The sequence below is a fragment of the Dipteris shenzhenensis genome, chromosome 27 (genome assembly GCF_047967505.1).
Source record: "Dipteris shenzhenensis isolate YYH24624 ecotype China chromosome 27, Dip_SZ_1.0, whole genome shotgun sequence".
In the NCBI taxonomy this organism is placed as follows: Eukaryota; Viridiplantae; Streptophyta; class Polypodiopsida; order Gleicheniales; family Dipteridaceae; genus Dipteris; species Dipteris shenzhenensis.
Window position 1 is genome coordinate 794,053 of NC_141622.1, and position 24,071 is coordinate 818,123.

Consider the following 24,071-nt stretch of genomic DNA (forward strand, 5'->3'; position numbering starts at 1 on the left):
CAAGAAGTAAGGCATTTCGGTGACATAGTGATTGAAGGCGAGATAGCAATTGACAAGTTTAATGGTTGAGCTCTATATAGTTTTTTCATGGGTGGTAGCTATCTCTGCCTATAAAGATGGTATGTCACTTTGGGATTGCCCAACGTTCTCTTCCTTGCTATGCCATCCTTCTATTTGCAAATTGACAATGATGTGACGTGGAGTTCGAAAGGATTACTACTCTCTAGAGTGCTTCAAGAAAATTGTCAAGTTTCTAGGAGTTCAAGCAAGTTATTACTCTTTGTCAACCCTCTCCCTCTTTTCCGAGTTAGTTTTTTAGTTTGAGTTTCGATGTATGATAAAAGCAAGGACTTTTATGGAGAGGACCCTAGAGTGTGCGAATGGCTAGAGAGTCTTGAAGATATATCCCCTCCCTTATCTTGTCTTGAGAATACCCATTAGTGTATTTCTAGAGTTCTTCAAGAGTGTTGACAGGTTTCTGGCAGTTCAAGTGAGGTACTACCCTTTGTCAACCCTTTCTCCCTTTTTTGGGTTACTTTTTAGTTTGAGTTTCAATGTATGGGGAGAGCAAGGATTTTCATGGAGAGGACCACAGCGTGTGTGAATGGCTAAAGGGTGGTGAAAATACACATTAGTGTATGTTGGCTTATGCTATTGGCTAGAGTTTCTGGGATCACATACATGATTAGAGTATGCAAGCTTGTTGGTGACTAGCTAAGTATGGATTTTTCACATAATGGAAATCAGTGATGCCATGGCATACAGATTTTAATTTATGCCAACTCATTGGTGATGGCCAGCTTATGCGATGGATGGCTAGCTAAGTATGCAAGCTTGTTGGTGACTAGCTAAGTATGGATTTTTCACATAGTGGAAATCAAGTGATGCCATGGCATATAGATTTTAATTTATGCCAACTCATTGGTGATGGCTAGCTTATGTGATAGATGGACACATTACATGAATTAGTGTGCCATAGGATATTATGTATAGATTTGGATAATTAGGCCACATTGCTAGTGACCAAAAAATCATCTTAAGTGATGAAACTATTGATTAGGCTTGACACTGTGTGATTTTGACACTACTATTTGAGTAAAGATATATGATGTTTGTTCGACTCTATGTCTCCCACTTTTAGTGCCATTAGTTGGCCTGTCTCAATGCCATGCCTAAAAATAGGTTGGTTTCTTTATTGTTGTAGCTTGGCCTCTCTCCATGCAACTCCAAAATTAATAGTTCTACTATTGAACATCATATTGCTATGGAGGAGATTTATTTGTGATGGCATGCAACAACCACACCGATCCTGCCCAATCTCACAAGATGGGCATGCACGATAATGATCAAAATGTTTGTTGGTGAGAAGGGGTCACCTACCATGGAGCACTCCCTCCTAACAAGTCACAAGGCCAGATGCCTCAAACCATCCCTCCTCCCTCCTCACCTCTCGTGCTGCTGGCCTCGTTCTCACTCCTCCTCCTCCCCTCTTTGTTATCTCCTTCCTCCTCTACCTCCTCCTCCCTATCATTCCTCCTACTTCGTAAATTCAGTTTCCATTCTAGATCAATTGCAATGGATTGCTAATTTTGTGTAGAATATTCAGAGCACCCCTTTGCCCCCTCTATGTGCCTCTCTGCTCTCTCTCCCTCTCCCTCGCTCTGCCATTCTCCCTCCCTCAATCGCAATTTACCTAAGCTATATTGAAGCAAAATGGGAAATTTAAGGATTTGGAGTCTCCCATGTCTCTCTCACTACTGCCCTTCCTCCCTTTGCTTTTCTCCTTCTTCCTCCACCCACCTCTCTTCCTTCCCCCTCTCACTTTCTTTGCGCGAATGGTTGATTGCAATCAAAGTCTAAGGGGTGAGGAAGAGGATGGACCTCACATTATACTTGCTCAAGGGCGGCCTCTGGAACATTCGATAGTCTCTAGAAAGTTCATGCGTTGTTTGCTATCCATTTACTTACCTTAATCTTTGGTCGCCGCATTCATTACCCAAAAGCTTATGTTATTTTATTTGGGTTTTATTTAGATCCAGTCGCTGCTCCTACTACTAATACTAATCCCTGAATAAATCTCATCGTGAGGGCCTACCTCCTCTTCAATGGTATGCTTGCCCCTTTATGTGACAACTTGCATTAAATAATTGGGGGTTCCTCCTCTTCATTTTCCTCCTCTTCCAGAGCCCTTTACATGGCACCTTGCATCATTGGGGGCTCGTCTTGTAGCCTTCCCTTGTCCTCCACTCTTTTTTCTCAAATTTTTTTCTCCTCTTCTATGAGACTCTCCCTTAAGCCTCCCATGGATTGATTGCTTTATCATTCCTAGTAGGTTCCCTTCTTTCCCTCCCTCCTTTGTATACATGTGACCTTGTCTCTTGAGAAAGTCTTTGTTGCAAGCTAGGAAAAACACACATGAAAAGTGGAAATGTTATTTATTTTACATAAAGGATGATCAAGTTAGATAGGTATGTTGACTTGAAAACTGTTATGGCCTTGCCTGATTAATGCTTTATTCAAACCATAGCTTCAAGGAAATATACACTCAAGGCTCCTTGAACCTCCTTTAAATTTTGTACAATAAGTGTTGAATGGGATAATGGAATCACTTTTTTTACCCCCCCAAAAAAAGAGAGTGTTGAATGGGACCCTATGCAAAGTAGTTTTCAAAGGGTGGTTGGACCCCTTCATCAAAGACACAAGACATCAATTTGGGAGGGGGAGAGATTTATAAAACTAGGAAAAAGACCCATTATCATTGAGCCCTAAAGCGTCCTATAAACTGTCATAATTTGTCAAGTTTAATTTCAAAAGGGTCTCTAGGTAGTACGAGTCCCAAGGAATTCTGAATCCCAATAGGAATAGGAGCGCAATGTCTGGGAGGATGACCGTGCTGTAATCGAACATGTTACCTTGTCCTTCCACCAATCACCCAACAAAACTTGCAACTCAATTCCCAGCGTAAAGGTTTTGCACAAAAGGGGGAGCAACTTCTCGTGGAGTCACTGCAAGATCGTCCAAGAACACGGTGTGGAGGTAAGTACACAGTCTTCTCTACATTTACATAATTTGTAAACAATGCACGCTATTTGCTGGAGATCCAAACCTCATACAAATTCGGATGCAATAAAATTGTTGCAACAACGACCTTGCTCGTGTAGCGGGGAGGGTCTCCGTGAGATCGTTGAGTGTCAAGTTGGGAAAAAGAAGATCTAAGGCAGAATCGTACATACTTCCGACGGGCTTATTGTAGAACAGAAGAGCAACAACAAGATACCGAGTTCAATTTGTCGCAGCGATTTAAAAATGCTAGGGTAGTAGATTGGGTCAGGAACTACTTGGCAAAAAATGAAGTTGAGCGAGCTCATCGTGCTTCATGCCCAGGTATATGCACGTCTGACCTTCTTCATATGTGGTCAATTGTTTAAGGACAGGACAAAGGTTGAAACGTGGTTTGGCCCTGCTTGTAGAGCCCTGAACTGTGGCCAGTCACCATAACAAAGAGCTTCCCAAGACCAGCTGTTTCATTAAGATACCTCGTCCGAAGCAGCCAAACGTCAGCACATCATGGCTGCAGCAACGTGGTAGTTTGCATCTGGCAGGTGGTCGGCTGTCTCCAGCTGGTCCCCTGGCAGCCACAGGTCGGCCAGCAGGGCTGAGTCATGCTTTGTTGGCTGTCCATGGCACGAGGGGAGGGGTGTGTGCAGGCAGCCTACATCCCTACTGACACAAGCATGTGCCCTCAGCCCGTTAAGCAGCCCAGAGTGTCCAGGTGCCAAGAGCAAGATTGCTTGCAGCCAGCAGCCCCGAGTTCCCATCCTCCACCACTTCAGCCATCAGCAGAGAGAGTGAGAGTGAGGAATTAAATGAAAGGCTTTATGAGCGTCCACAGGTGGTTTAACGGGATCCTAGGATCCAACTGAATTTTAAAGTACAGATTTCAAGAGCTGTTTTCACATATCCATCTATCTTCTTCCCATTACCAAGAAGACTAGTAATGAAGTTTGGTGACGCCAAGCTTTATCCTGTAGCTTAGAACTCCCTTGATGTAGATGACAAGTTGTAAACTAGACTGTGATTCCTCCTCTACAAGCATATTTCTCACACCACAGGTTTGTGTTCCTCATCCTCGGCTACTCAGAGCGGCTATTTTGCAATTTCTGTATTCTTTTCCCATCTGCCAGCTCATAATGAAACTTATTGAGGCCATCCACGATGGAATAGGCCTGTAACTCCCCAGTCTCATTATGCTGGATCCTTCCAGAGTTTTCAGCATAGTCCTCATAGAGGATAAGCTTCAGGCCAGTTGGATGCCAGTTTACACGGAATTGCGCCTTGGAAATTGGAATGTTATCTACCAGTGCCCTGGAGATTGGATGCCAAGAATTGCCACAGTAGCAGGATGCCAAGTGCCTTCCAGTTTTTGGGTTTCAGTTGGCTAGCTTGCTACTTTGTGCAAGGGAGTTGTCCTTGCTGTAATTTTTGCCTTGTGAATAAAGGAAAAAAGAAATACCGAAAGGGGTGCCAAGAATTGGGGCCAACGGCTGTCCGGTTTCTGAGCAGGAGCAATTTAGCTCCCATTTATTGTTGCTGTGTTTTTCTCTAAGTGGCTGTAATAATGGCATTTGCTGGTTAATAATTGTTCACTGCATTTTGGTTTCCCCAAAGGCTGGTTTCACATACCGCCATGATTAACCTAGGATCATGCCTGTTAGAAAGTCACTGCCCCACCTGTGAGCCCCCGATTTGAGGGGACAAGGGGGCAGAAGACTATAGGGGGTAGGTGAAATCTTACTCGTAAAAGACTCAAAGATACTCTCATTTGCTCTCCCTCTCTCCCTCTCTCAATAGATACACTAGGGCCCAGGACAATCATCGGGCTGGACCCCCCCGAAGGTTTTTATTACTTGAGAGGAAACTGAGTACAAGAGTTCAGTGTGGAAGCTGTTCATACAAAAATTCAAACGTGAATAATAATTACATGAGCTCTTAGGCTCCCTTGGCAATAAGCCACTTGTCAATTTTTACATTACTTTCCTAATTGCATGCCACTAAGGGCAACTGTGGAGTCTTCAAAGCACTTGGTCACGCGAACCGCCTCCTAGACTCTTGTTAGGCTCCCGTAGCGCTTAGGAAAATAAGTCTTCCTAGTACCTGCAACAATTAATTAAAGCGCACCACCATGGCATCCATTAATTGTTAGCGCTTTGCATGCAAATGACACACTGTGGACTAATTCTAGTCACGGTGGGAGTCCCCACTGAACACATGTGCACACATAACAAATATAAAAATATATATTTATTCTCTGGTTGACCGAAGCCAACGCCCTTGATCATAATTAAGGGGCTTTGACCAAGGGTCGGGGCGCCTTAATTATAATCAAGTCTCTCCAATCGAAGTTGGTACAACTCTCCAACTGAAGTTGGCACATCTTGGTTAACCGTAGTTAACCCTCTTGGCGCATGCCAAGTCTCGTTGACCGAAGTCAACACTCTCTAACTGTAGTCAGCTCTGTAGTTCTTTGGTTAACCGTAGTTAACCCTCTTGGTAATAAACCAAGTCTCCCCAATTGAAGTCAGGTTTACTTGACCAGAGTCAAATATCTTTGACCGTAGTCAATTCTTTGACCATTAAAAAAAAGAACTCTTTTGACCATAATTAACCCAGATGGAAAACTCTTTAATTATGATCAAATAAATGGTCAATTGTACTTTGACTTAGGATATTTACATTGTGGTGACATCCCCTCGGCTTCTATTGAGTTGACCTCAACTGAAAAACATCCAGAAGCTGTGGATGATCGGACAACATGTCTTCATCCATCCACTTGGCATCCAATGTCGTATAATTCTTGAATTTTACAAGATACCTGTAAAACTCCTTGCCCTGAGGGCCTTTGCGTACAGTATGGTCCACAATCTGCTGTGGCTGAAGGACCTCCTCCAGCTCATCCACTTGTGGTGGATCCTCGGATACTAGTTCTGTAGGCTCTGGCCCCTGGAATTTCTTTAGAAGACTCACATGGAATGCATTGTGAATCCTCCCTGAAAGGGCCATAGTATCTTGGAGATAACTTTGCATACACTTTTTGTTTGCCTTTAAACTTGCGGAGCCTAGCTTTTTCAAACTTTAGGAGTACCCAATCCCCTTCCTTGAGATCTAACTGTCTCCTCTATGCTTATCTGCAGCTCTTTTATGTTTCTCTTGAGACCTTTCAATTGCTGTCCGGACTTGGCTGTAAGCTGTCTGGAGGTCTCTCACAAACTGATCAGCTGCAAATATTTCATCTTTGGTCCTCAATATAGGTGGCAGAATCACCTTCCCATAAATGACCTCAAAGGGGGCTTTTCCTGTAGAGCTGTGTACTATATTATTGTAAGCAAACTCTACCAATGGTAGGTACTTTTCCCAATCTGAACCTTGGTCACCCACGTAGCATTTCAGCATATCTAATGCTGTAGAGTTTGCTACTTCACTTTGACCATCTGTATGGGGATGGAAAGAAGAAGAAAAATTCAAATTCGTCCCCATATTATCAAATAAAGCTCTCCAGTATAGACTAGTCATTCTGGGATCTCGATCACTAACAGTGGACTTAGGCATACCATGGTACTTAAAAATCTACGCCATGAAAAGCTTAGCCATATGATTTGCCTTTATGGTTTTACAAACTGGAATGAAATGAGCTTGCTTGCTGAATCTATCAATGATAGTCCAAATCCCATCATTCCGTGACTTTGATCTTGGCAAATCAAAAATGAAGTCCATTGTAATACTTTCCCACGGTGCCTGAGGCACGAGAAGAGGCATAAGTAGGCTAGGTGCCTTCCGTCTATCATACTTCACTTTCTGACACGTAAGGCATTCAGTAACAAACTGATGTATATCTTTCCGCATCCCTGGTCAAAAGAAATACCTCTCTAGTGCTAGAGTTGTTGCTGTGATTCCTCTATGTCCAGCATAGGGAGGTGCATGGCATTCCTCCAAATTTTTTTTCCTCATCTCTTGGGTGATGCATAGGCAGTCATCTTTCATTAAATACCCATCTTTCAGGGAATAGTGACTGGTGGATTGGGGCTCTTGCATTTGCTGTAAAATCTCGCCAAAATCTGCATCATTAGCATATTGCTCCCTCATGCTTTCCAAGTCTTGATGATAAGAAATAGTCACATTGTTGACCTGGGGTCTTCGGAACAAGGCGTCTGCCACTTTGTTCCGAATTCCTGGGGTATGGACAATCTGAAAATGATACATTGACAGCATATTTGCCCATTCATATGCTTCTTGGAAAGTTTTGTCTGAGTTAGAAAATATCTCAGACTTTGGTGATCTGTTTTAACAGTAAAATCTGCACCCAAAAGATAATGCTTCCATGTGTTCACAGCATGAACTACAGCCAATAACTCTTTCTCATAGATTCCCAGATATCTTTCAGCATCACACAATCTTCGGCTCTCGTATGCTACTACATGTCCATTCTGATGTAATGCAGCCCCAACACACTCTCCACAAGTATCGCAATCAACATTAGAATGTTGATAAAGATCCGGGACTACAAGAATAGGCTGTGTAGTGAACTTCTCTTAGAGTGTATTGAATGCTTTCTTCTGTGATATTCCCCATGTGAAGGCTGCATTTTTCTTAGTAAGGTCATGTAGTGGAGCTGCTATATCAGCAAAATGCCTGATGAATCTCCTGTAATAGGAGCAAAGTCCCAAAAAACTACGGACTTCATGCACAGTTTTCAACTCAAGCCATACTTGCATGGCTCGGATCTTTGCAGGATCCATGTGTATCCCATTCTTGGATATTATATGCCCGAGATAATGGATTTCTGCCAAAAAGAATTCACCTTTCTTGCTATTGGCAAAAAGCTGATGATTTCGAAGTTCTTGAAATACCAAAGCAAGATGTTCCCTGTGCTCGTCTTCTGTCTTTTAAAAGACTAGGATATCATCAAAGAAAGTACCCGTGAAATGCTTGTACTTTCAGAAGATGCAATCCATCATTCTATTGAATGTAGCTCGAGCATTTGTCAACCCAAAAGGCATCACTAAGTATTCATACAACCCGAATGTAGTGCGAAAAGCTGTCTTATGCACATCTTGTGGTTGTATTGTGACTTGATGATAGCCACTCTTCAAGTCTATCCTACTGAAAATTGTTGCTCCTCTGAGCTGGTCAAGCACATCATCTATGCGTGGTATCGGGAATCTATTTTTGATGGTCATCTTATTCAATGCACAATAATCAATGCACATCGAAAAGAACCATCTTTCTTTTGTACTAGAAGTACTGGTGAGCAAAAAGGAGACGAGCTGGGCTGAATCAACCCTTTGGACAGCAAGTCCTACACCTGAGCCATAATCTCCTCTCTCTGAGTCGCACTGACTCTATAAGGTGGTCTATTTGGTGGCTCACTACCAGGCATTCACTCTATCTGATGATCTTTTGGTCTCTCTGGGGGTAACTCTCCTGGCAAAGCATCGGAAAAACAATCTTTAAAGTTTACAAGAAACTGAAATTTATCTTTGTCTGCATCATTCATTTCAGCATGCATATCATTGTCTTTTTCTTTTACAAAAACCATGTACGCAGAAATTGCAGAGCCCCGATCATTTGAAAGTTTGGGAAGCAAAGCAAGGTTGTGGAGCTATGGACAAGATCAGTTCGGAGTTCATTGCTTGACGTCGTAGAGACTATTGGCACAGTATGTACCAGAGTTCCTTGTTCATGATGTGTTCACCAGTGGATACAGATCGTGGTGTGTACCACAGGGCATTATACCCCATTGGGAACTCAGTGTAGATTGGCATGGGAAATCATAGTTGAGGACATATCGTTTGATGTTCGAGGTGGCATTATGGTTCGGGGATCCATGCAATTTTGTGCTCTCTTGAAGGTAATTCTAGTAAGCGCTCTGTTGGAGTGTCCATGATTGCATCTTCAACGGCTTGCTTCTTCAAATCATTGTGCTCACCAAGAGCTACAGAGAGGGTGTTAAGGATGGCATCTCATAGGAGAGAGGGCTTTTATGTGGATATGCCTACCTGAAGAGGATAGGTTAGGTAGGCCTGAGTAGGCTAGTCTAGGTAGGTTGGGTGTTGGGCCGCAACTATTGCGGTTCAACCGACCTGTTTGGTCGGGTCAACTCGACCTAACCAGGGTCATGTCAGCCGACTTGATTGGTTAGATCAGCGGGCCTTGCTAGTCGATCAGTGGCCAGCCAATGCTGGCCGACTTGGTTGGTTTGGGGGCCTATAAAAGGCTCCCCTCATCCTGGGTCCCCTCTTGGAGCATTCTCTCTCTCCTTTGACCAGCCCTTGGTTGTGGTTGTATCAGGGATGAGGAGTGGGCAAGATTGGAAGAAGGATAGTGCTCCTACTTTGCACTAGACCAGAGTCTTTCTTGTGTATGAGAGCCTCCTTTGAACGTTGTTCGTGTTTGCGGAAGCAGAAATCAATAGTGTGGGTTGTAGAAGTTATGATCATTGCAAGATGTGTTGATGAAGCATATGAGTTACTAGCCTTTTCTAATGTTCGGTATATGTTTGTGTGTTAGTGGTCTATCATAAAGGTCACCCACGGTCCTCTAGTTTCTCGTCACTGTTTTGGGAGCCCCTGGCGAGGAGTTCCCTTAGGAATTTCATGTGATTGAGGAGAAGTACTCACGTCACATATGTGGCTGTTGTTGCAAGAGCGAGATGGCCCAAGATTTTCCCAATGGGTTTGCCTAATGAGAATGCTTCTCAATTCATCAAAGGCCTGGAGTTCACAGTGTTGCTAAAAGGCAAAGATAGACTAGGAGTCTGCTGCAAATCCGAGGCTATTCGCTGTAGGGTGAAGCGAGGATATGGTTTCATAGTTTTTTTCAAGATGTGTTGGGACCCAAAATCGGGATGCTGAATATCAGGAGGTAAGAGCTGCTTTTTTGGTCTAATATGTGTGTACAAGGGGTCCCAAGAAGTTGTGCAACAACCAGCAAGCGCCCAATCAGGAAGTGGACTGCTTTGTTGAGCTCTGGCAGGAGTGGAGGGCTTCTCTACATCCAGCAGTCCCACCTGAAGTGCTTAAGATTGAGAGATTTGTTACTGGACTCATGCCCAATCTCAGGTTGCAAAGTGTGGGTGGCTCGAAGTAATGTGACTAGTATGGAAGGAAGGGTTTATTTCCTTTCAACCCAGGAGGATGCATCGGGCAAAGCAAAGGAGACTGCTGGTAGGATGGATAATCCTAAGAAAGTAGGAAAGTCAAGGTATGTTCCTAAGGCTCCTTTTGTTGCAGGAAAGCATCGTGATAAGCCAAGCTCTAACCGGCTGTCACATGAGGAAAGGAAAGCTTTGATGGATGCCCATAATGCTTTCATTGCAAAGAAGAGGGACATGAAGCCTGTTACTATTTTGAACACAAATTGAAAGAGAAAGCTGATGATAAGGGTGATAAAAAAGGCAAGAAGCTGTAGAATTGATGCCTGATGTTATTGGCGAGCAGCCAATTGGGTTACCTTGGAGTTATGCCGAGCATGGGGCTAGGTGAGAGATCAGATATCTTTGATCTTCTTTGATCTAGGGGCTCGTGCAGACTTTATTCCCTTCAGTTAGCGGGCAAGTTGAGAATCCGTGCAAAAGAGATGGTGCCCATGAGTGAGGTAGGCTTGGCTTTTCTTGGATTTAGTACACCTCTTACCCCAATCATGCGAAAGCTCCGTTTGCACGTACAGAGTCTTGTGAACAATGAGGAGTTCTATGTCATACCACTTGAGCGCTGTGATGTTTTGTTGAGCATGCCGTGGTGCTATGGTGGATACTTATAGTCGGAAGATCACTTTGATGCATAGAGGACGACTCATGTTTTGGATGTTAAACTTAAGGGAGAGTCAGTCCCTGTTCTATCTGCTCCTACTGTTTGCTTTCTGCGTATTTAGGTTTTGCACAGGATGTTACGTCTTGTGATCCACAGTTCAGTTTCTCTAAGCTAAATAAAGAGCAAACAAATTTCCTTGGTCAATTTGGGGATTGCTTTTCTGACTCTTTGCCAGGGGACGTCCACTTGAAAGGCATGAGGATCATGCTATTGATGTAGTGCTAGGCAATAGTCCACCGAACAAGCCACCATATAGAGTTAGTGCATCCTAACAAGAAGAGATCATGAGCCAAGTGAATGAATTATTAGAAAAGGGGCTGATTCAGCGCAGTTCGTCTCCCAATTATTCACCAGTGTTGTTGGTCCAGGAAAAGGATGATTCATGGCGAATGTGCATAGAATACCAAGAATTGATCATGTCTTGGATCGATTGGAAGGATCAGCCATTTTCAGCCATATAGATCTTAAGAATGGGTATCATCAGATACGCATTCGGCTTGAGGATGTGTCCAAGACAGCTTTTAGGACCACTTTTGGGCTGTATGAGTTCTTGGTTATGCCATTTAGACTCACGAATGCTCCCGCCACGTTTAACCGAATGATGGATAAAATGTTTCGGTAGCATAGATCTTTTGTGGGCACTTTCTTTGATGATATGATAGTGTTGTCATGGGATGAGAGAGAGCATAGGAAGCATTTGGCAATAGTGTTTGCAGAACTCAGAAAGCATAGGCTGGTTATATAAAGAAAGTACTTGGAGACAAATAAAACAATACTGAAGACTAATGATAGCTGAAGAAGACATATATATCACAAACGGAACTCAATACAAGAGAAGATATGAGAGAGAAGTTCTGGAGGGAGCAAACATCAATCCTCCAGGGAAGGCAACTGTAGTGGACTTCTGTACTAGCTCCACAAGTTGGAACTGAACCAAATCTGAGACAGCAAACTGATGCAAGGGTTGCTGCAGGTCTGGAATAAAAAGAACATTATCTGGAGCAGAAGTTGGGGGCAGATCTAGAGCTGGAAGGAGTGACAGATCTGGAGCAGGAAGGAGGCAGATTTGGAGCTGGAAGGAGAGACAGATCTGTTGACTGTGGGATCTAAGGGAGTGGCAGCGAGCTTAGGCTCGTGGGGAATGATCTGATCAAGGAGTTGAAGAGCATATTTCTGTTGAGAAACAAAAATGCCACCAGAATGCTGAACAACTTCCATGCCTAAGAAATAGGAGAGAAGACGGAGATCGGTCATTTCGAATGTGGTGCTGAGTTGAGTTTTAATGAATTGAAGTGTAGTGGGAGTAGAGCCCAAAAGTAAAAGATCATCTACATAGAGTAAGATAAAGCAGACCCCCTTTGAAGATTGATGGATATATAAATTCGGATCAAAAGGAGTGGAATGAAATCCATTAGTTTTGAGGAAGGTGTCTATTCTGTGAAACCACGATCGAGGTGCTTGTTTAAGCCCATAAAGAGCTTTGCGGAGACGGAATACCTTATTTTCATGGCTAGGAGGAGAAAAACCAGGTGGGGGAGTCACATAGACTTCCTCATCAAGGTAGCCATTGAGAAAGGCACTCTTGACATCCATCTGAAAGATAGACCAGCGGTGATGAGCGGCTAGGGCGAGAAGAAGGCGAAAGGAAGTTAATCGAGCAGTAGGGGCAAAGGTTTCCTCATAATCGATACCATGTTTTTGGCGAAATCCTTGCACTACTAAGCGAGCTTTGTACTTGTCCAGTGTTCCATCGGCTTTGAGTTTTGTTCGGAAGATCCACTTGGTTCCTATGACCTTTTTGTGAGTGGGTCGATCGACCAAAATCCAGGTCTCATTGCGATCAATGCTCTCAAGCTCCTGTTCCATGGCACGATTCCACGCAGGATGTTGAACTGCTTCCTGCCAAGTGGCAGGTTCAGAATGTATAATATAGGATGTGGTAAAAATGGAGGCGGTGGTAGTGGAAGAAGTTGTTCGAGTAGAGCGTCGAGGACCGGACGGAGGAAGTTCTGAGGGAATAATCCCGGAATCCTTCATAGTTTGTCGATACCAACGTGGCAGCGGGTCGTGAGGAGAAGCAATGGGTGGAGAGAAAGAAGTTTCGGGAGGAGAGAGAGAAATTTCGGGTGGAGAATTGTCGGAGGGAATAGGAGTAGATACGTCATCAGCAGAGAGAATAGAGGAATTTTTTAGAAGATCTCTTTCATCGAAGACCACATCTCGGCGAACCAAAACTTTGTTTGTGCGAGGATCAAATAAGTGATAAGCTTTGGCTTCTGCTGAGTAGCCAACTAGAAGTAGAAGTTCATATGATGAGTGGCTCCACTATCCACAATCCAAGGGGCTTTAGAGCCACATGGAAGAGTATGAAATGCTGATCCAGATATGGATGGGGAGGAGTCAAGCTCGGTGATATGGATCAAGGCTTGAGAAGTGAAGTCTAGAGAATCTCCAGTGGACGAGTCAGACAGACCTTCAGGAGTGATAAAAGGAGGGGATGGGGTGAAATGATTAGTGACATGGCCCTGTGGTCTCCAAAGACCAGTGTTCGGAGGAGGAGGACCACTCCTAGGGCGCCAACGAGGTGGCTGAGGAGTCGTGGTAGGGGGCTGTGGAGTCCAACGAGGTGGCTGAGGAGTCGTGGTAGGGGGCTGTGGAAGAATGCCTTTGGCTTTGGAGCGACATTCATCATCAATATGCCCAACTCTTTGGCAATGCTGACAAAACCTATTCTTTTTGGGAAGGGTGTGCCAGGCGGGTTTACTACTAGAGGAGTTATTGGAGTTAGGAGTGGGAGAGGGCTTCCCAAAGCTGGGTTGATCTTCATAAAAAGTAGGAAGAGATGGTTGAGAAATGATTTGTTGCATAAAACTGAAATACTTGGGCGGAAGTTTGTTTAAAAAGAGAGTAACTTGGTCATCCTCGGATTTGAAAGGACCAGTTGTGGCAAATTCAGCAACTAACCGCCGGTAATCTGCCAGTTTGACCTTGAGATCATCGTCAGCAAGGATCTGGAATTGTTGGAGATCATGGTCAAGATTGATGTGACGAGTACGATCTCAAGCTGCATAGCGGTCAGTGAGATGTGCCCATCGCTCAGAGGCAAGATCAAAATGCTGTAATTGAGAGTGAAATTCAGGCAAAAGACCTTGCATGATTTCGACAATGGCAGTGGCATTACGATGTCGCCACGAGCGAACTACCTGATAAGGATAAACATGAGGATCAGGTTGCGATTCAGTACCTTGAACGAGTTCCCATAGGTCTTGAGAATCAAGCACATGGCGCATGAGATTTGACCATGTGGTATAATTAGACCCGTTAAAACGAGTCATATCAGTGAAAGCATGTTTGGCTGTTGCAGAGACAGGGTGAGAGGAAGAAAGAGAATGATAGGGAGAAGCAACCGGTGGAGGCATAAGAGAATTTAGAACAGGAGCGGAGTGAGAAGAAGGGAGAGGCGGCACCACCGGAGGAATAAAAGGATTCGGAGAAGGTCCTGAGGAGGAGGGATGAACATGAGAGGCGGGATATGACATGAGAGGGGAAAAAGGGGCAGCGGGAGAGAGAGAGGGAAATAAACTATAGGAGTCCAGTGGCATGGGAGAAGGAGGAGGATGAGAAGCCACTAGAGGAAAGATGGCAGCGGAAGATATGAGAGGGATGGGAGGGAAGGAAGAATGTGAACCGAAAGCAAACTCATTGTCAGACGCATTTCTCCTTTCTCGTCTGCGCGTGTTCACATGCATGTATGGATCTGTGTCCTCGTGATTACTCGTTCCTATGCCTTGCATAACAGATGGAGTTGCACCAAGGGAATAGGGCAACATACCTTGCACTGATTCTTGTGGGATAGGCACTGTCGAATAACCCAATGTTCTCATGCCGGCCTGTCCTCTTTCGTCAGGGTATACTTGTTCTTCGTCGGCACCGAACTTGAGATGTTGCTCAGCTTCTTCTGAGTTGAATAGAGGTCCTTGTTGACGTATCGGAGAAAAACGTGGAGAAGTAGAAGCACGAGGTGTGCAGGTACCTGCTTCAAGTTCTTTCCATTTCTGGAATTCAGCAAATTCTTTAAAGAGTTTGGAGAGGTATTCATCACCTTCAATCCTTGCAGACTCTCTCTCGACATATGACGAGGGTGGTGGTTGAATAGAGGTCGATTCAGGCTGAGATCGCTTCGGGGAAGAGGGAGAAGACATCTTCAGGTGATGATTTATCTTCCAAGCTTTCCAGATCAAGGCTCAGGTGTCGATTGGCACACCTGGCTCTGATACCATATAAAGAAAGTACTTGGAGGCAAATAAAACAATACTGAAGACTAATGATAGCTGAAGAAGAAATATATATCACAAACGGAACTGAATACAAGAGAAGATATGAGAGAGAAGCTCTGGAGGGAGCAAACATCAATCCTCCAGGGAAGGCAACTGTAGTGGACTTCTGCACTAGCTCCACAAGTTGGAACTCAACCAAATCTGAGACAGCAAACTGATGCAAGGGTTGCTGCAGATCTAGAATAAAAAGAACATTATTAGGAGCAGAAGTTGGGGGCAGATCTGGAGCTGGAAGGAGTGACAGATCTGGAGCAGGAAGGAGGCAGATTTGGAGCTGGAAGGAGAGACAGATCTGGTGCAGGAAGAAGACAGATCTGGAACTGAAAAAGGAGGCAGAAGAGGAGGCAGCCAAGAGGCAGAAGTGGAGGCAGTAGAGGAGGTAGCCAGGAGGCAGAAGTGGAGGCAGCAGAGGAGGCAGCCAGGAGGCAGAAGTGGAGGCAGAAGCTCAGGGTGTCCAGGGACCTCAGGAGCATAAGATAGTGAGGAGCACCTAGGCCCCCCCCCCCCCCCCCCTTTAAATAGGGAAGGGCCAGTCGGTCAACCAGCTGGTCGGCCCAGATCTGACCGACCTGGTCAGTCTGGTCAGCCAGATATTGACCGACCAGGTCAGTCTGGTCGGCCAGTTTTGGTCGGCCAGAATGTGGCCAGTTGTGGCCTCCGATCCTGGGCTCTTCAGGGGCCTGTTTTTGACAGGGCTTTGGTTGTTGATTTTGTCCTGACGGAGATTCACCTGTGGTGTTTTAACGTGTAATTTATCGGACCTTTGCGCTAGTTTGGCCTTTGATTATCCTGTCCTCTAGAATTGGAGATTGCCTGGCTTAACAGGTTATACATGCAAAGGAATTATTTTTGCCTGAGATTCACTTTCTGGGGCACATCGTGTCTAAAGACGGAGTGCTTATGGATCCTGTAAGATAGAGGTGATTCGCAATTGGCCACAATTGAGGACCTTGCATGATGTATGCATGCTGAGATTGCCTCAGCCCTTCATACATTGCAGAAGAAGGGAGCGTCATTTACTTGGGCTGACAAAAAATGTGCAGCATTTGAGAATCTGAAAGAAAAGCTCACTTTGGATCCAATGTTGATCTTGCTAGATCTCCGAAAAGCCTTTGTTGTCTAGTGTGATGCGTGTGGGAATGGCATTGGCTAGGGGCTGATTTCATTGTGTAGACAAATCACTAGACCTTGAGATATTTTCTCACTCAGTCTAAGTTGTTTGAGAAGCATATGCATTGGGTCAATTTCTTATCCATTTTTTACTTCCAAATAGTGCATGTGGAGGGCAAAAGAATGTTGTGGCTAATGCATTGTCAAGGAAGCCGTAGGTTTCAGCAGTATTCACTGCATACCACCATGAGTTGGATGCAATGAAGGACCAGTATGCAGAGGATGCAAATTTTGCAAGGATCGGTGATCAATTGTCTAATGGTCAGCATCATGAGCTTTTATACTCTTAGAGATGGTTTTCATTTGATGCATGGTGATCTTTGTGTCACAAAGCAGTTGAGGCCTAAGGTTTTGATAGAGTCATGCTCCACCGTATGCAGGGCATACATGCATTGATGCCACGGTGAAGGTAGTGGAGCACCATTTCTATTGGCTAGCTTTGAGTCGGGATGTAGAGGCTTTTAGGACATGCATTATTTGTCAGAAGGTCAAGTTTGACTGACAGAAGGCACTTGGATTGTTGCATCTATTGCCTGTTCTGGATAGATTGTGGGAGACCATTTTTATCTTCCTAGGATATGACATCGAATGATGGCATTTGAATCGTGATATGCAGATTCAGTAAGCAGATCCATTTCATTCTGTTGAGGAAGAAGATCACAGTGGATCATCTGGCTAGATTGTTCATGCAGAACATCTTTAAGTATCGTGGCATGCCCTGGCAGAGATCTGCGTATGATGAGTTTGTTTTGGAGAGGGCTTTTTGAGAATATGGGCACTACTTTAAAGTTCTCATCTTCTTTTCATCCACTGACAGATGTGCAGTCGGAAGAGGCTAATTCCACTGTGCTTGATCTTTCGAAATGCTATGTGTCTGAGTATTAGACACAATGGGAACAATAATTGCCATTGCTGGAATTTGCTTATGACAACACTGTGCATACTTTCATAGATAAGGCTTCGTTTGAGATAGTGGAAGGAGCGAAGAAAGTCCCACCCATTTTGCATACAAAAGATAAGATCTTCAAGGCCGACAAGTATGTCGAGAGCATTGATATAGCATATCAGAAAGTCAAGCATGTCCTCCAAAAGGCTCGGGCAAAGCAAACGAAAGCAGCTGATCATCACCATCTTGCACTAGAGTTTGCAGAGGGTGATTGGGTTCCTTTGCGCTTTGAAAAGGCAAGGTTGAAAAATAGAAGGGAGAAAGACCCGTTGTTCCTTAAGTTTAGTAAGGATTCACAATGCTTTTCATGTGAGTCTTCTCAAACCTTTATAGGAAATTGTGCCGGAGCATATGCCTTCTGAGATGCAGCCAGAGGTTGAACGACTTGATGAGATTTTAGTTTCGGAGCATATATTGGCACATAAGGAAAGGAACATGCAAGGTGGTCGAGAGAATGATACACATGATCACAATGAAGGGGGATGACCTTCATTGATGTCCCTTGAGATCACTCAATGTCCATCTTCCCATTTAGACCTACCCTTGGCCTATGACTCATGTACCTACCATTTTATGCACTCTAATGCACCCTTCCTTTTTCTATTACCCTAGAACTTCGACACGTGAGTGCATATCTTTATTAATAATCATTGGCCAATGCTACATAGTTTTAGTGGTACTAATGCAATAATGTTTTAATGATTTATTAATGAATAGAATAATCATTCCTCATGGCATGACATGTTGAGTTTCCTGAGCTTTGAGACAAAGCAATTCAATGTATGTTGTTGCATGAATTGATGATTTATTGTCTAGTATACATTGTGGTACTATACTAAAAGGATTTAGGAAGAGGTTGATTTGTTCTTTTGTGGAATGCAGCCTCGAAGTGCAGGCTCTATATATACTCTGCATTCATCTATATAATAATTTTTTTGAGGTTTTACGTTCTTGTTTACATAAGCATTGCTCCACCTTTCCCGCCTCCCCCCACCATCACTATCACATGCTTTATCGTTTTGTGAAATTTTTTGCCTCTCGTCTATCAAGCGGGCTTTCTGATATTTCTGTATGTTTTGTAGTTTGCCTGTAGCTAGAAGATCCTCGTGCACAAACATGGATCCGGCTCACACACCAAGTGCCGCAGAGTCAGGTGAGATCTCACTATCTCTTCATTGCAAGCTTGGGCTACTTGATTGTAAACCGTGTTGATTGTGTGTGTGTAATTCAGCTTGTAGCAAACAACTAGAAGATCATAGGCTTGTGCGACTATCTTGAGTAAGAAATCCCAGTTGGACCGTGAAAGAGAAGGCAGTGCTCATTCAAGGAAAAAACCCAGCTGGACAACTATCATTTAGTGACATGATATATCACGTAGTTTCATTGTCATTGAGATTTTAAAGTCTTGTAGAAGAAAGAGTCTATAGGGATGGTGAGCAATGCCATAAAAGATGGCTCACAGCTCATATTGACTATAAGAAGGTTCAGGATTGGCAAGGGTTGAGTTGATGCTAGTCATAGTAGTCCATGCCAACCACAATGTGGAAGGGGACCTTCCGCCTTGAGTGGTTAGGACCTAATTTGATGACATTGATAAGTTCATGGCATCTTTAGCAAATGTATAGGTCCCAAGGTGCTTTGAGTTCAAAGGATATGCCCATGCATGGATTCTTATGAGTCTGTGGAACTAAGAACCCATACTTTATAGTTATCTTATTAAGAGCTCCAAATTCCAAGTTGATGCCATCTTCCAGACAGTGACATTCCTCCATAGAGTTTGGGCCTTACCCAACTGGAGACGCACTAGAGTCATCTAGACGGTTAGCAGAGAGCAGGGTCAACACAGCATAGTATGCACGCGTATCCACATGGTTCGCTAGTCAAGGTATTCGCTGGACCGTCTTCCACCCTTTCTTGGGGGACCCTCATGGTTGATCCACTTCCATGACCAGGTTTGCATTGGGCTGTATTTAATTGAGATGCGATGGCACAAAGAGACACTATTGAGATAGATTAGACACTAGCAAGAGCTGACCGTGCTGTAGGAGGTTGAGGTAGACCGAGCACAGCGACATGTGACAGATTTCTATGCATTTGAGTCAGATCTAAGACATAGTGGTGTGGAGGAGGAGCTAGCTGACATGAGGGTAGCATGGATCAGCAAGGAGAGACAGTGCGACGCTGCCAAGCTAGAGCCATAGAGACCGCTTGACATAGAGAGTGACAAGCACGCACGATCGAGGTCCAGTCTATCTCATCTCTTCTCAGAGGGGACCGCTAGAGATGAGACGTTACTCTTGACATAGCCCATCGGATACATAGATTGAGGAGACCACGTCCTCCGCCAGTGAGAGACAGCTCGACAGACCCAATCTGAGACATCTTTGCAGCCCATCGGAGAGCCTCCATGGCATTGGGTTTTGGATTTTGGTCTCAGTTTTTAGTTTGAGTTTTGAGTTTTGAGTTTTGAATTTGAGCTTTTTAGCTCTTTGGCTAAGCATAGCACTCAGCAAGGGCCCTAGCGTGCCCTTTGCTTCAGCCCACAGAGGCTTGTATGAGTTTCTTCTCTCGGTGTACTTTGTCCCATAGGCCCGTGAGGCCTTTCTGAGGATGTTAATAAATCTTTCTTACTTTCTTTCTATAGTGCACCTACACCCTCCAGCCCTTGTTCTTCTTTATTGAGAGTGGAGAAGCGAGCATAACAGTGATCTGCTGGACTGATTAGTCATGCTTAAGCATGTAACAAAGGGTAAATTTACTCAGTTAGCTTTTAGAATGTTGGGCCTTTTAATGGCTTGTAAATAAATAGCTCTTTTAGTAAGGGTAGCCATAATCTGCCACGTGGCATCATAGGCTGGCCATCCCATAAGTAAACTTGTAATTGATGCCAGGCCCACATCGATAAAAGGGGGCTCTGCTGCACCATGTACTCATTTCATTTCTAAATGCAAACTTGTGGTTACTCATACTGCTGAAGCTTGAATAGCTTTAAGCTGAACTAGGATGTCTTCTCCTAGCCTAGGAATCTTCTTTCCTAGCCCTGTTGCTGGTGCAGCCCTTCACTAGCTATGAATCTACACACAAGCCAGGTACTTTGATGCTTCAGCTCTTAAATTTCTGCAACCTACATGCTGTACTTCACCTTTGCATTCATTTGCTACATCCTTAGGCTGTGAATTAGACCTAAGCTAGTAGGCTGTAGGCTAGCTTAGTTACAGTGGTATTAGAGCACTTTTTTGGGAATTTGGTGGGGAAAATCTTGTCATTTCATTCTGAAATTTGGAGCATGGCATCTTGGGGCTTACCTCTCTGCAAAATTTCATCGCCAAAAGTTGCTCCAGTCATCAGTTGGACACGTGGCAGCCCTGTACTAGGTTAAATTCCAAAGCTGTCAGATCAGCATGATTCTTACATCATTGTGCTCAGTTTGATCAGCAGATCAAAAGCCCTCAAGAAATTTCTGGAAATTCCATGGTTTGAGTTAGCATTACTCAGGTTTTATGAGCACTGCGAGTTTTACCGATTCTTCTGTGAAGTAGGGTTTTACTGCACCAAGTCTGGTTTTTTTTTTTTTTTTGGGCAGAAAAAAAAGTTTGTTTATATTATGATCATCATATGATTTGTACACATAAGGTCTTCAAAAACAAAAGTCTCTCTCAAGAGAGGAATATACAATCTGTAGCCAAGATATCTCCTGATCAGAGCAAAAAGACCAAAAAAAGCTGCTTCTAGTGAACTGGCAGCATCCACATAGCCTTATGACAGAAGAAAAAGGATGTCCCTTCAGACTGTAGGTTCTTCTTTGACAGGGAAAAGGGAGGTAAGAGCTGTGATTGAAGATCAACATTGGAGTTTGTGCACCTCCCAGCATCTCTGATATGGTCCTCCAGTTCAGCCTGCAGTTGTGAAATCTGTTCATTAAAGTTATGGAATTATTGATCCAACAGGAATTTGGCCTGGACCACAGATGGTAGTGATCAGTTAGTAAGAAAGTACCTTCCATATCAATTCAAAAACAACTGATCAGCATGCATGACCTCATCATTAAATTGATAAGCATTTCTGGCAATCCAAATAAACCATAAAGCATGTGCCCTGATGTACACCCATGTGGCATAGGGCAGCTTGAGTGCATCCCCCAAAAGAAGTGACTTCCAATTAACTGAAGACTTTTCTTGCCTTGGGGCATGAGATAAACAGATGGAATATGTCCTCTTTGAGTCCAACACAGGATTTACAGGTGCCATCTCCCTTACCAATCCTGAGGCTTCTACAATTAGTCCAGACAGCTTTATGCAGAATTAGCCACAAAAGAGTAGAAATTTTCTCTGGTATCCTTCTATCCCAGATCAACGAAAACCTGTTATCCCATTTCCTTTCAGCATCAGCAAGATTCCATCTGGCATTGAGTGTGGAAACAACCTCTTCAATGCCCTCAGAAGGAGTAGGTATAGGTAAGAAAGATGAACTGCCAACCCAGCTGAACTCTTTAGTGAAGTTTAAGACCCTGCCCCCTTTCCAGGTAATGTCTCCTTCCCACAATTGTAATCTGCTCATAACCAGCTCTTGATCTGCATTATTGAGTCTGTCTTCCCTTCTTATCTCAAGCCATGTCTTCCATTTGAGGTTGGTTTTGTCCCACAAATCTCCCCAGTTGGTTAGCCCCTTCTTTGAGAGTTGCCATGCTTTTAGGAAATCCTCATCACTTAATTGCTGTTTGGTAAAGAAAACAGACACCCAGATTGAATCTAGAGCCATGAAACTCCCTTTTCCAGAGAGAACTATGTGACTTTTGATTTGTTCAAAGGCCCCCCATAAGATTTTCCAAAGCTTACTCCCCTTAGTCATGCAGGGTTTTGGGTTACCAATAGCTGAGAGGTGATGGCTTTTATTATCCACGTGGTTGTCAATTTGTATGCTGCTAACTGTATTTTATTGACTCCCAACCCTCCTTCCTTTCTGGGTCTGGTACAAAAGGACCATTTGACCTTTGATATTCTCCTTCTTGTGTCACTCTACCCCCACACGAAGGATCTGTGGACTCTTATAAACTTTTCTAATCCTGTTTTGGAGGGGCACCAACATGAGAGATAAAAGATAGCTATTGGGTATATGCAATGGTTTAGAAGTGCTCGCAAGAGAGCAACATACCCCCCCCCCTATGTTTGCATCACTGTCTCAAGCTTGTCAATGTAGAGGCTAAACAAGGTGGGTGATAATGGACACCCTTGTTTGATCCCGATAGTGCTCATGATCTTGTCTGTCCACCCATATCTTGCTCGGACTCTGCTTGAAACTCTCTCATAGAGTGTCATGACAGCCCAAATGATCTCTTGATTAAGGCGTCGTATGAGGCGGGTTCGAGGAACCGTGTCAAATGCGTTGTGGAAATCCACAAAGCAATAATACACCCTCTGTTTCCATGCCCTTGTCTCCTCGATGATACATATGATGTGAGAATGTGGTCCATGGCTCCATGATCATGCTAGAATCTGGCCTGTCTTGCTGCTCTAAGTTCTCGACGCTCCGCAAATCTGCTGACCTCGAAATCAAGTACCGATGCATAAATCTTGGACATGACATGTCCAATCATAATGCTCCTGTAGTTCTCCAGGCTCATGGGATCCCCTGCCTTGTGGATCGGTGAGATAGTGTTAATGGTCTAGGTGCGTGGAAACCCCAAACAAATAGCTTCATTAAAGAGCTTTGCTAAGATTGGGGCTAGGAGGTTAATCCCATATGCAGTGAACTTAGTGCATAGTCCCTCATGATCCTTCGCTCGACCATTATGAAGTTTCATTATGGCATCCTTTACCGCCTCCCTAGTCAAGAGCGCGCAGGAAATGGGGTGTGGCATATGTGAGAGGTTAGGGACTGGTTGATTTGGGATGTCATAAAGTGTGCGCGCATAATCATACCAGACTTGAGTGTCAGTGAGTGGTGAGGGGGATCGTGACTCTAGAAATCTTAGTAATGTTCAGTAACTCCTCATTCCGGCGAACGAAGTTTAGTTTCTTTCTGCGTACTAGTCGATGGTACTTGCGTAGCGTCTCTGGTTCGCTCGAAAGACTGTTTTTGGTTTCAAATCTGAGTTGACGGCGTAAAGCCTTACACTCATCATCGTACCAGCTATTACAGGGTACGGTCCCAAGGGGTGGTGGGCGGGTGGAGCGTGTGGTGTGAGGGAAAGCGTGGAGGGCAGCCTCGTGTAGTGAGCGGGTGACTAGGGCAGCACGATCCTCTAATAGGGGTATGAAGTCAATATAAGTGAGAAGTATGTACAGACGGCCAGAGTAAGTAGGTGAGTGATCGCGGTCAAAGCATATATCATGATAGGTGGAGTAAGAGCTTAGCGGGGTGGAAGGTACTGTGCTACGGGGAGTGAAAATGCTAAAGAAAAGATCGGTATGATCAGCCCTTTGAGGGAGAGGTGCTACAGTAAAATCAGTGATGTGGGATGTGAAGGCAGGGGATCCCATGATGTAATTAACAACGCTGGAGCCTCCCCCATGTGGAAAGTATGTGAAACCACCTAAGGTGGGCCATTTTTCAAGACCATTATAAATAAGGAGATCATGCATTCTGCCAAGGTCTAATAGGGCCTGTTCATAAGATGTGATCGGACCTCGTTTGTCAACCGAAACCCGTAGCATACTTGCATCCTAAAGGTCAATGTCTGGCAGTAGAGTGGAATCATCTCTGAAGTCGAGTAGTGGGACTTGATGGGTGTCTGTCCTCGCGTTGAAGTCCACA

The 24,071-nt window shown here is 44.2% G+C and overlaps 1 protein-coding gene across 2 annotated transcripts in view; it reads left to right on the top strand.

The window, feature by feature from the left end:
• Positions 1-2,843: 2,843 nt before the first annotated feature.
• Positions 2,844-24,071, top strand: part of LOC147883705 (TSL-kinase interacting protein 1-like) — a 79,441-nt gene continuing 58,213 nt past the window's right edge. For both annotated transcript variants that reach the window (XM_087398990.1, XM_087398991.1), the window contains exons 1-2: positions 2,844-3,036; positions 18,401-18,471. In XM_087398990.1, coding sequence (XP_087255116.1) covers positions 18,435-18,471 — 37 coding nt within the window. In that variant the 5' untranslated portion in view covers positions 2,844-3,036; positions 18,401-18,434. The remainder of the gene's footprint in view (positions 3,037-18,400; positions 18,472-24,071) is intronic.